The following is a 13,597-nucleotide window of genomic DNA, read 5'->3' on the forward strand; positions in this document are numbered from 1 at the left end:
GTGCATTGCAGCAGAGAAAACTAAGTGTTGTTTGTCTTACCTTGTTTTGTTATATCTTTCCCTAGTGTTCCCTTGTTTGTTTGCTGTTTGGTGACCGACCAATTGCTGGGTCGTGTCACACAGGGCCAGTCACATCGTGACAGGTACATGTCACATGTACACATTTACACACACAGATGTGACACATGGACAGCAAACGGATACACCGATGTCACACGGATGTCACATGCGCACATAAGGATGGCATATGGACAATGGATCTCACCAATACTGTTTTTTTTTCCTGTACAGGAATTACCAGGACATATGAAGGAGGCCTTACCTGTTAAATGAACAACTTTCCCGTCTTCAACACATACTCCCCAATGATGATAATAAAAATGGTAAAATTCAATCAAATCGCCAGGTTGTGGTAAAGGTCCCTTTGAGAAAAACAATATGAATTTAAAGCATATCCATTGCTAGAAATAAATTTTCTCTTCCTCCTTAGGTAGTTGAAGATGTACTTTATATTGTGGTGTTTGTTGTTTGTTTTTGTTTTTTGAGGTGGGGGTAAAGTTATTAAAATAGTGCTTGTGGCCATGAATTTGCACAGAGTCAAAAATGCTCTCTTTTATGTCTTTAACTAAATGTACTACTTTTTTAGCGCAAAAAGTCACATGTTTTGCAGGACAAAATTATGCAAAAATTCCTGGCGACAATACAATCACTTCAGGATAGGACTGGAGTACATTTGTGTCAAATTGCAACTTTTTGAAAAGTCGAAAGGTGAATTTGGTACAAATAAAAAAAAGGACCAAAACATAAAAAAAGTGTTAAAAACAGGTGCAGATGTGATAGTAAACTGGGTTCTCTGCATCTAATTTGAATAAGGACCGAGGATTTTATGCATACCAAGCAAATTAAGTTTTTTCATAACTTGTGTAATGTCTATTCTGTATTTGTGTATTTTTATTAAAGTCAAACATTATTTAAAGGCTATTTCAAACATTACAAGTTATGAACTGTGTATGGCAGTTATAGAGATACTTTGGCCAGCATTTCTATAGGGATAATTGGGAAGCCACATGCACACACAAATACATGTTGGATTTTCTAATTAGAATGCAAAAGTGAAAGATGACAAGTTTTGCAATTGACTTTTGTTCTTCAAAAATTATGTTAATGATAATACTCAAGTAATGTAAAGTAGACCTGTAGACCTGCCATCTGCACTTACCTTGCATGTCATGGCTCCTGTTTTCTATGGATTCCTTTCACTTCTATAAATTTGCCTATAGAATATAGAAATAGATATGAGTTTAAATAGCAAGTAAACATTCTTGGCGAAAGTATTGGCACTCCAAAAAATGAAATTAAGTATTTCTCCCAGAAAATAATTGCAATTGCTCATGTTTTCTTATACACAAGTTTATTTACTGTGCATTGGAACAAAACAAAAAAAAAGAAGTCAAATTGGACATAATTTCACACAAACCCCCCCAAAATGGTCCAAAAAATATTTGGGCACCTTTTCCAAATTGTGGGTAAGCAACTTAGTTTCATGCATTTGATGCTCGCTCAAACTCACCTGTGGCAAGTAACAGGTTTGGGCTAAAGGAAAATCATACCTGAAATCAGATAAAAATGGGAGAATTTTACTCAGTCTTTGCATTGTGTGTCTGTGTGTGCCACGCTTAGCATAGAGAACAGAAAGAGGAGAACTGTCTGAAGACTTGAGAACTAAAATTGTTGAAAAATATCAACAAAGTCCATCTCCAGAGATCTTGATGTTCCTTTGTCCACGGTGCGCAACATAATCAAGAAGTTTACAACCCATGGCACCGTAGCTAATCACTGTCATGATCCAGACCGGGTTGTGAGTCCGGTCTTCCTCTTTTCCTGGTTTGGGCATGTCAAGGGTTAACTTTTCTCTGTCTGATTCTTGACCGGTCTGGATCATGACAGTAATGTCACGCTGCTGCTTATGCAGGTAGATGCAAGCTCCACTAGATGGCAACAGCATGGAGGAAGACCTGTACACTGCATGAGCAGACTTGCAGTGCAGCAGCGAGGCTACCACCAGGTGGCAGCAGAATGGTCAAACAAGCCGGGTTGATATTAGGCAGTAGCGAAGTACCAAAGGAATTAACAAACACAGAGTCAGAAACAAGCAAAAAAAGGCAGTAGTGGTCAGGAGCGGAAATACCAAAGACAAGAGACAAAAAGCTGGTCAGGGTCCAAGCCGAATCAAGTACCAGGGAGTCCAAGCACGAAGGGGGAACACAGGAGTCAGGACGGGGAGAGGGGAATAACAGACGTGGGCACAGTAAGCCAAAGCAGCAGGACAAAGAAGGGTATAAGCAGAGTCAGCTACTCACGCCGTAGGCAGAAACTATAATTGACACTGCCTGCAGGATGCAGTGGAGAGAACTAGTCGGCCTGGCACCAGAACGAGGCCGAGACAAGTTAACCCTTGACATGACCAGACCGGGAAAAGGCAAAGATAGGACTCAAAACCCGGTCTGGATCATGACAATCTCCCTAGATGTGGACGGCAGAGAAAAATTGATTAAAGGTTGCAACACAGGATAGACCGAATCGTGGATAAGCAGCCCCAATCATGGTCCAAAAAAATTCAAGCTGTCCTGTAGGCTAAGGGTGCATCAGTGTCAGTGCGAACTATCGGTTGACATTTAAATTAAATTAAACGCTATGACAGGAAACCAAAGAGGACCCCGCTGCTGACACAGATACATAAAAAAGCTAACTGTGGAATATCTGAGATTAGAATATCACAATGATTAGCTGAGCACAGGTCCTCTTTAAAATCTACATAGCCATTCATGAGTTAACAGGTTTCTTGTGGCATGGAAAGGGTTTAGAATTCCTTACGGTCTACTGGCTGTTCTGCTTATTGGAACCACACCCTTCCATTATATAAAACTGTGTCTGGCTTCCCTTCATGACAGCAATAGAATTTTCATTCTGTTCCTGGCTTTTTTGGAGAAAGTGTTCTGGAGAGTCGCTGTTGGTATCTTGAGATTGCTGTTTGCAGTTTGTTGTGAATACCTCTACCTTACCCTTCTGGCATTCTTTCATCTTTCATGTTGCTTTTCTGCTTCTTTACTGTGCACCCATTTTCCCTTTGGATTTTATCCTGTGTGTCTGTCATTTGATTGTGCCTTGGTTTCCCCCTGTCTGTCCAGCAGGTGTTTCCCTTTTACTCTTTCCCCTTTCCTCCCTGGGGGAGGAAGGGAGCTGCATAGGATATCAAAGGAGTACAGAGTGATATGAAACCTGGGCATCCCCACCTTCAGGAGTAACCCTGGATGATGTATAGACTAGGGCCTCCCTAGATTAAAGGACAAAGGACAATATAGTGTCCCTCTTCCCCGACTATCCTACTGTCACAGCGTGACAATAAAAATCCAAAATTTTATTGTAACAAAAATATTCCAAAAGGAGAAAGAAAACTGTGGTGCCACTGAGGCTCAGTCACAACAGAGGTACTGCACCTTCTCCTAAGGTGTAGTGTCCCACCATCCAGGTAAGGTGGGAACTCCTGACCACACTCCAACACTCGCATCCCACACAACAGAGTAGTTCAGCAAAACCACATTGCGGTTCCTTGCTCAGAGGGTAGCAGAGCACCTTTGGTGGTTCCCTGCTTGGAACACTAAACGTGCTGGGAGGTGGGTGGAGTTTAGAATACATAAAAGAGCAGGAAGGTTTAGGATTACAGGTCAGTCAGACGGGAAGTCTGAGGAAGGAAGCCACTCGGAGAGGAGTGGGGATCCCTGGAAGAAAGGATGGAGGAAGGAGTCCTGCAGCTGCCTCAGTGACCTGAGCCAGCTGGCACGGGAAAGGAAAGAAGGAGAAAGACATTGAACTGTAACCTAAGCTTCCATAAGAAAGAAAGACAAGTACGGAACAAAGGAGTATAAGAGAACAGAGAGGACTTGGGTTAGAGGAAGGACCCTGCCTATAGGTTCTAAGCGCAAGGCCGGGGCCCGGTCCCCGAGGTTGAATGAACACTTAAGGTTCTGTAGCAGACACCGGTGGAGTAGTGGGCTGTAAATGCACTACTCCCATCTAAGACTTGGGGCACAACAGCAACTTGGATAGTGAGCCGGGACTCAGGAGAAGGGAGTCCCCGAAGCAGGCTACAGCTGTCTGCCGTACAAGTAGATACTAGGGATGGTTAGCACTCGACTGGAAAGTTGAGTCTTCGGTGCTAGTGAAAAGGAGCCAGTGGCTGTCGCTTCATCACCGTCAAGTTAAATAAAAAGTTCACTTTGAGCATATTCCACGTGTGCAGTGATTTCATATTGAATTCATGCCGTACAAGTAGAGTTCTTGGGAACCTCTGTTAGGAGGAACTCCAGTGTAACTCAGTACTAGGAGAGCTTCACACTTAAAGGTGCTATAGAGGAGACGTTCAGAAAGGCACATGTTGGCGGAGTGTTGGAAGGGAGAGTCCTATCTTGCCTGGAGGTTGACTGAGTCTCTGACCCGGAGGACACGGCCCGGAGGTCTGCGTCTCTCCTCTGCCCCAACATCTATACTGCCCTGGGGCTACAGCTCCACCTGTGGGGAGCTTCACCATCTTGGCTACAACACACCATCAGCCCCAGAGGATCTGCATGCAGCATCGGCCTAACACCTCACTTGCCGAACACCACAAGTGGTGTCACAAACTATTCATTCAAAACCATTACACTTTCCTCCGTTGATTTGGGCGCCCAGGGCCACGGTCCGGGTCACCGCTTCTGTGACACATCCCGCTGATACCGGCACGGTACCGAGTACCCCACAGCCCTGGGAGGGCGACCCAAAACCACCACAACTAAAAAATATGTTAAAAAATCAAGGCAAACGTGTTTTGGACACATGCACTTTTTATTTTGCAAAGATTTGAGGTTATCTTTAATTTTAATACATCAGTATTTGTAAGAAAAAATCAGGAGTGAAAAATTCAGAGGAAAAATAGAATAGAAATGCGGTCACCACTTCTGTATTTATCACCCACTCCTGGTTTTGACTTACAAATACTGATATAAAATACTTACCGAATACTGAACGTGTGGACGTGGCTTAAGACAATGTTTTTTCTAATTTTTTGCATTTCAGTACCAATCTATTATGAGTAGTACACCAAATGAAAATCAAATGAAAAGAGCAATGCATTGCTGCCGTTTGGTGCGCTATTGATTCTGAAAGGGAGGAAAGAGTTGCGTGAAGCGTATTGCTCCTAAGTATTTTTTTTGAAGCAATGAAGAAAAAGTAGCACAGAAACTTAATCTAATAAACTATCATTGTGAACACTGCATTAAAATATACACTACTTACAAGACAGCTGGTTCTTCCTTAGACTACTAGTAACACAACATACAGGACTCTTTTATACTTCAGATGATTCTTTCACTTTCATTTCGGAATTCCTGTAATTGTCGCCAGCAGGAAAAAAACATTGTTAATCTTGAGCAAACATTGATAGCAATTTTCCATTGTAATGTGGCGGGGGAAGTTGGCTTGGACGAGGCACTCGTCTCTTAAGGCCCCGTTACACACAGCGATCGCGCTGGCGAGATCGCTGATTTTGTGACACATCAGCGATCTCGCCTGCGAGATCGCTGTGTGTGACATCCAGCAGCGATCGGCCCCCCTGCCGGTAATCGCTGATCGTGCTGGATGGTCCTGGGCCGTTTTTCATCACTGTTTCCAGCTGGCCAGCACGCATCGCTGCGTGTGGCAGCGGGAGCCAACGATGAGCGACGCTGCACGCTGGTATCCAACGTAAACATCGGGTTTCTAAGAGCTGTGGGGCTCTTAGAAACCCGATGTTTACCCTAGATACCAGCGTGCACTGCAGGGCGGGAGGTGGCGGCAGAGCGGCGCACAGTCAGATCTTAGTAGCTCTGCTATCTGCTACTTCGGTCTGTAAGTGCGCCGCTCTGCCGCCACCTCCCGCCCTGCAGTGCACACTGGTATCTAGGGTAAACATCGGGTTTCTAAGGGACGCGCAGTGCCTAGAAACCCGATGTGTACCTTAGTTACCAGCGCGCTGATGCAGGGAGCTGGTAACCAAGGTACACATCGGGTTTCTAAGTGCCACGCGCCCCTTAGAAACCCGATGTGTACCTTGGTTACCAGCTCCCTGCATCAGCGCGCTGGTAACTAAGATACACTGTGGGTAACTAAGCGACGTGCGTCGCTTTTTACCCGCGTGTCGCTGGTCCTGATCGCTGGTGAAGCTGCCTGTTTGACAGCTCACCAGCGATAATGTAGCGACACACCAGCGATCCTAACAAGGTCATATTGTTGTCGGGATCACTGGTGAGTCGCTATGTGTGACTGGCCCTTTACTCCCCAGCACCTTACATAAAGGCAGGGGTCCCGGCTGGGTGCACGGACCTTAGCTGTAGTATTGATACGCCCTTACAGACAGCATCTTGATGATGTATTCAGCCGGCCAGGGTCAGATGTTACAGAGTTCAGTGAGGAAGACCATAGTTCATAAATAAGAATATTTTTACCGAAGAATAACTTGGTATGAGCTATATACAGCAGATAGTAGGTATTTATCTTCAAGGACGTTATTTTAACAAGAGACATCATCACACACATTGCCTCCTTTCTTGGAATCACTCTATCTTTCTCGGTTACTTCCTCTACTCTTTGCACAGCCCAGCACACTAGTTAAGATCTCCACTCATTTTCAATAACGTCACTCCAGTCCAGTAAGCAAGAATCCTATACTCCAACCCGTGTTACACGTTTTTTTCTCCATAGACAAATCTCTGTGCTAATATAGCAGCTACTCATTTTCTTTTCCTGCTGATGCCTCTGGACTACCAGGTGGGGCATTTTCTCTTCGTCTTGCTTAACTTTCCCTTTTTGTTCCGTTACCTTTCTGGTAGGTAACTCTGTTCCGTCCCGCTAGGCTTCCTACCCCAGGCCTCGATACTTCTTCCTTCCTCACTATTTCTGTCCCAACTCCAGACTGTTACTCACTTTTCTTCCAGGTGTCTCTTCTGGGTCGCCCTCCCAGGGCTGGCGGGGTACTCGGTACCGGGCCGGTGTCAGGGGGATGTGTCACAGCAGCGGTGACCCGGTCCGTGTCTCTGGGCGCCCAATAAAATGGTGGTTTTGTGATGTAGTTTATATGGATAGTTCGTGACGCCACCCGTGGTGTTTGGCAAGTATGATGTTAAGCCAACGTTGCATGCAGATCCGCTGGGACTGATGGTGTGGTGCAGCAAAGATGGTGTAGCTCCCCACAGGTGGAACTGTAGTCCCAGGGCAGTGTAGATGTAGTAATGGCGGGGAGGCACAGTTGGTGTAGGTGCGGGTACCTGGGTGTAGCGATGCTGGAATAACTGGTGGACACCAGAGGATGCGGTTCCAAAGCTTTACTCACAGTCTGCAGTTCACACAGCTGCCTGCCTCTGTGCCGTGTTCTCCAGGTCAGGGCTCCAGCCAACCTCCAGGCAAGATAGGATTCTCCCCTCCAGCACTCCGCCAACATGTACATTCCTGAACGTCTCCATTAATGCGCTTTTAGGTGTGAAGTACCCCAGTACCGTGGTTCCCTGGAGTGCCTCTTGTCTCGGGTTCCTATGACCCCTACTTGTATGACAGACAGCTGTAGCCTCTATCAGAGACTTCACTCAGGAGTCCTGGCTCACTATCCAAGTGCTGTTGTGTCCCAAGTCTATGATGGGAGTAAGGCGTTAGCGGCTCACTACTCCACCGGTGTCTGTTGCTGGATATAAAAGGTCCAATCAACCTCGGGGACCGGGCCCCGGCCTTGCGCTTTGGACTGGAAGGGCTATCTTTCTCTCTAACCCACTTCCCACCGTCCTTCTGTTCTCCTTCGTTCCGATCTGTTCTGTCTTTCTATGGAAGCTGTAGGTTACAGTTCTACGTCTCTTCTCCTTTCCTTCCTTTCCGTGCCAGCTGGCTCAGGTCACTGAGGCAGCTGCAGCACTCCTTCTCCTCAGACCAGTCCTCAGTCTCTCCTGACTGACTGTCTTCCTCTCCTTCTCTGACCTCCTGTCAGACTGACCTGATCTCAACTCCCTCTTGGGAGACTGACCTGTAATTTCCTACTTTCCCCTTCTTTTATACTAACTCCACCCACCTCTCAGCACATCTCATGTTACGAAGCAGGGTTCCACGAAGGGTGCTCTGCTACCCCCAGCCTCAAGCTGTATGTGGCCCCTCTGAACTATCCTGTGTGTGGGATGCAGGTGTTGGAGTGTGGAAAGGAGTTCCCACCTTACCTGGATGGTGGGGCACTACACCTTAGGAGAAGGTGCAGTACCTCTGTGGCAACTGAAGCCTCAGGGGCACCACACTTCTATACAGGGTCTTACTATCTGGCTCCTTTGTCTCCCTCTTGCCACTGTGACACCCACTCCATGCAGTTCTGCTACACAGCAAAACCTGAGGTTTGCTGCTACTGAAGGCTCCTCCCTGTCTGACATTCTGACATGAAACTCTCCATTGTCTCCTCACCTATTCCCTCCCATAATGGGCTAGTGCCAAATGTTAAGTCTATCTCTTCATATTAACTTCCTGCTGCTGGGCAGAACATAACCTCATCACATAGCAATGCAAATCGTTTTACACACACAAACATCATAACACATTACAGCAATACACATGTCTTCAAGGGTGAACATGGGCAACACCTCCTTGCACCACATCTCCACCTCCTTACACCACAAAATACAGATAATGCCTATCCTAAGGAATTCTCTCTTCCTTACTCACCCATTATCTTTGCCCAGCTCTGATCTCTTCATGTAAGGCTTTTTGAGGTCATCCAAAATCCTCCTCAAAGTGTCATTTACACATTAAATTTTCAAATTCTTTTTACCCGGTTTTGATCAAACTGAGATTTTTATGTGTTTTATTTTGTGCAGATACCATGCCAAAATGCACATAAAATGCTTGAAATCTTCTTACAAAATGCTAAATGAGAAAATGCACCAAAAGTACACATGTCATGTTTTGCATTGAATGTTACAAAAATCATCATGTCAATTAATTAGCACATTTTCAGTGCATGAAACGCTGCTAAACATGAATTTTGCAAACCAGCAAATAAAGTAGCACTCTGTATCAATGAAAAAAGCAGAGAACTAGAGTCTAAGCTAATATGCAAGAATACAAAATGTATGAATCATAAAAATATGACATACAGTAACAGTACATACAAAGAAGCACCATGAGGTATATATACATGAGCAGAGAAGAGTAGTAAGAGGGTAAAATAACTATCATTTCAGTGACCTAAATACCTTAGATTGTAGCAAGATAAACTACCACCACAATAACTGCACATGAAACGGGAATAGAAAAAATAGTCATGCCAATCTCCTATAGGAGGAGGTAATACCAGACATATAAAGCATAGTGCTAGGCCCCAGTCATAAGGAACTCCCTAAAGTGAGCATAATGCTGCGTCTTCAATAGCTAGGAACTCTCTGAAATGTTACCCAAAGATAGGGTGTGCTGTAAGACACTAGCACAAATATAAGTCCTAGATAGGACTAGGGGAGAGCTTTATGCTGGGGAAGACTGGAAAACTAATATCCAAATTTACATGTAAAAATACATAGAGAAGGCAATAGCTATTATAAGGTAAATGAGTGTGCACCTAAAAAAGGTAATTACCCGTCATGCTGCAGATGGTGGGGGCAGGAAAACGCGGACTCCGACGCACGTTTCGGTGTAGATGTCCTTCTTCAGGGGGCGTCAATATAGCATGTAAATATGAAATATATGAAATTTGAACTGCATAACTGCACTAGAAAACTAGAAAAATTGAGAATACATAGTGCATAAATTGCCCATTTCATGTGTACCCTGCAACCATGATAAGGCGATCTCCATATATAACAAACAAATAAAGTAGCATTCTGTAGCCTGTTTGCATACTATAACTCTACAGAGTGCTACTTTGTTTGCTGGTTATCTATGGAGATGGCTGCTCTTAGTAAGCACCTGTTCACACCTGATTTCTGTTTAGAAGTGACGGTCAGTCTTTTGATATTTGTATACATTGGCTGTCTGACTGAGCACTCCACCCCTCAGCCTCAGGCATTTTTAATTACAGCAAGATCCTACCTTTCCATATAAACGTAGGCTTTAGCCCATCAGAAGATTCACATTAGGCAGGTTCCCAGCAACGAGAATCACCTCATCGTGGCTGCCGGGTACACATGAATTGGACAATTTATGTGCTAAGTATTCTCAATTGTTCTAATTTTCCACTGCAGTAATGCAGTTATGTCATATATTTCATATTTGCATGCTATAGCACTACAGAGTGTTACTTTATTTGTTGGCTAGACATGGAGATGGCTACTCCTAGCCGGCACCCGTTCACACCTGACTTCTGCTTGGAAGTGACAATCAGCCTTTTGATATTTGTAATCATGAGTTTTGTGGCACACTTTTTATTGATTTTTTTATGCTTTATTTTTGCTGAGGTTTTTGCAGATGAAATATGCCAAAACACAGACCACCATAATAAAATGAGTGCACCACAACAGGGTTGTATATGGCAACTTTTGAACAGCACTGTCACGATTCATTTTTGGATTCGTGACAGCTCTGATTCTGCTTTAATTTAAACGTTGTTTTTGCTTTTGTGCCAGCAAGGGTTAATGTCTATTTCCTTGCTGAGACCTGCTGTGTTGCTGGTCAGCTGATGTGGGTGGTAACCACTCCCACCATCCTTTAAATAGCCACATGATGCATCAGCTGACTGTTGGTAATAGTTTTTCTCTGGAGACCAGCCGACAAGTTGGGAACTCTCTGGTGTCAGAGTGTATTAGCTGCTTGAGGGTCTGGTTCCAAATCCTCTGCTGTGTGGAGCTTGCAGTAGAAGCTTGAAAGCTAAGTTTCATTATTCTCTGTCTTTGTCTCACGTTTGTCACTACCCCCTGTGTTTAAACCATCTGCAGTGGTGAGGCTAGCATCCTTGCCGGACACTTCACTAGCCAGGGTACAGTGAGGTGACAGCTAGGGTCGAGGCAAGTGACGGGGCGGGGGAAGGACCCGCATAGGGCGTTAGGGAGCTTAGGGATAGGCACAGGCTGTGTTAGGAGGTGCCCCATCCCTCTTTCCCTATTTTTAGGGCCTTTCCCCTTTTTCCATTCCCGTTCTTGGTGTTTGTTGCGCCGTCCGCTGGTCCGACCCTTGTGGGTCATGAAAAGCACCTTAACTCTGAGGAAGCCACTAAATCAGCGGCTAAATGTTTGGGGTCTTTTCTCACCCTGCTCTGTATTTATCACTTGAATCCCTAGTTATCCCACGACAAGCAAATACCAATCTGAATTATCCAAAATATTAGAAGAGGGCATTGTTATGGGGGCAATTGACAGAAACATATCAGATTTTATATTCATAGAATACCCAATAGTACTGATTTATCATGCCATACCAAAAATTCACGAAATTAATATATCTCCCCCTTTTAGACCTATAATCTCTAGCAGAGGCGTATCTAGGCTTCCTGGCACCCGGGGCAAGAATTTGGTTCGGCGCCCCCCCCCCCCCAAGTACATATGCGACTTGCACAGTTAGTCATGTACCCACGAGCTGCTCTCCCTAATGCTCTCAATGTTCAGTAAAAAACTGAAAGCAGGAAGAGAAGCTCGTTGTCACAGGACCATAACTATGAAAATCGCATATGAGTGAAGTGTCCATGTGATGACTACTGGAACCTGCAGAGCTGAATCCTGACATTGCAGCTTCTGAATTCTCACAACGAATGCACTGCACACTTTTAGGATTCTCCCTTGCCGATGTACAGTCATGTCAGCACAAGTATGTGATTTGTATACTTCTGGCCACATTCCGACTAGGCGTGCCCGGCCTCGCTCTGTTCATTTTCATTGAGTGAGGCCACACATGTCTAGTCAGCATGTGACCGCATGTATGTAAATTACCGGCACGAGAGAATCCTGACAGCGTTCAGTGAGCACTGCGAGAATTCAGAAGTCTGCAGTCACATAGAATGTCTGCAGACTCAACACAAACCTGGACAACCCCTGTAATGTTCCTAACAAATAAAAACATGAGAATTAGTCAGTGTCACAAATAATATTTACATCCAAGTACCTTATAGATGACGTCGTCTCTGCAGTCGGTCTCCTTTTCTTCTTCTTGTCCAGACCCCATGATGAGTTTTCTCATCCACAGCCGTCTCTGCAGACTTCCATCTTCTCCGGTCTTCTGCAGCAAATCTCCACACGATGCCCTTAAAGATAGAAGTCTCATTATAATGCTCCTAAATAAAAATATCTGCAATATACTGTTGCCTCACACTATTCCCCTCCCTCCTCATACTGTCTCCTCATATATTTACCCCCTCACTCTCTATACTGTCTGCTCACACATACCCCTGACTCCCTATAATGTGTCCACATACATTCACCCGTTCGCACCCCTTACTGTCTGCACCCATCCCCCATACTGTTTCCTCATACATACTCTTCATTTTGTGTCCTCAGATCTCCCCACACACAAATACCATCCCAACTCCAAATCCCCCCATCCCCAATCCCCCACACACATTAAGTACCCCCCATCCCACCTCAATAACTCCTCGTCCCTACTCCCAAATCCCCCCACACATTATGTACCCCCACTCCAAATCCCCCCACACATTATGTACCCCCACTCCAAATCCCCCCATCCCCCACACACATTAAGTACCCCCCATCCCCACTCAATAACCCCTCGTCCCTACTCCCAAATCCCCCCACACATTATGTACCCCCACTCCAAATCTCCCCACTCATTATGTACCCCCACTCCAAATCCCCCCACTCATTAACCCCCATCCCCACTCATTAACCCCTCCGCACATTAACCCCCACCTCCACTCATTAACCCCCATCTTCACTCATTAACCCCCATCTCCACTCATTAACCCCCATCCAACCCCCATCTCCACTCATTAACCCCATTTCCACTCATTAACCCCCCACTCATTAACCCCCACTCATTAACCCCCATCCCCACATTAATCCCATCTCCACTCATTAACCCCCACACATTAACCCCCATCTCCACTCATTAACCCCCATCTCCACATTAACCCCCATCCCCATACATTAACCCCCATCCCCACTCATTAACCCCCACTCATTAACCCCCATCCCCACATTAACCCCCATCCCCACATTAACCCCCATCTCCACACATTAACCCCCACACATTAACCCCCATCTCCACTCATTAACCCCCATCCCCACATTAACCCCCATCTCCACACATTAACCCCCACACATTAACCCCCATCTCCACTCATTAACCCCCATCTCCACATTAACCCCCATCCCCATACATTAACCCCCATCCCCACTCATTAACTCCCACTCATTAACCCCCATCCCCACATTAACCCCCATCCCCACACTAACCCCCATCTCCACACATTAACCCCCACACATTAACCCCCATATCCACTCATTAACCCCCATCCCCACATTAACCCCCATCTCCACACATTAACCACCATCTCCACTCATTAACCCCCATCCCCACATTAACCCCCATCTCCACACATTAACCCCCATCCCCACATTAACCC

General features: G+C 45.4%; 1 protein-coding gene across 5 annotated transcripts in view; it reads right to left on the bottom strand.

Annotated features, from left to right (window-relative positions):
* The window catches only part of LOC141058325 (uncharacterized), a 229,487-nt gene that overhangs the window by 150,710 nt on the left and 65,180 nt on the right, over positions 1-13,597 (bottom strand). For 2 of the 5 annotated variants that reach the window (XM_073554535.1, XM_073554536.1), the window contains exons 2-6: positions 8,761-8,961; positions 5,332-5,423; positions 1,571-1,610; positions 1,220-1,274; positions 323-422 (exon numbers count right to left, since the gene is read on the bottom strand). In XM_073554535.1, the coding sequence (XP_073410636.1) occupies positions 323-422; positions 1,220-1,231 (112 nt within the window). In that variant the 5' untranslated portion in view covers positions 1,232-1,274; positions 1,571-1,610; positions 5,332-5,423; positions 8,761-8,961. The remainder of the gene's footprint in view (positions 1-322; positions 423-1,219; positions 1,275-1,570; positions 1,611-5,331; positions 5,424-8,760; positions 8,962-13,597) is intronic. The other 3 variants (XM_073554537.1, XM_073554539.1, XM_073554538.1) reach the window with 2 other exon arrangements.

Source organism: Dendrobates tinctorius, unplaced genomic scaffold (genome assembly GCF_039654945.1).
Source record: "Dendrobates tinctorius isolate UK_male_01 unplaced genomic scaffold, ASM3965494v1 ptg000211l, whole genome shotgun sequence".
NCBI classification, from domain to species: domain Eukaryota; kingdom Metazoa; phylum Chordata; class Amphibia; order Anura; family Dendrobatidae; genus Dendrobates; species Dendrobates tinctorius.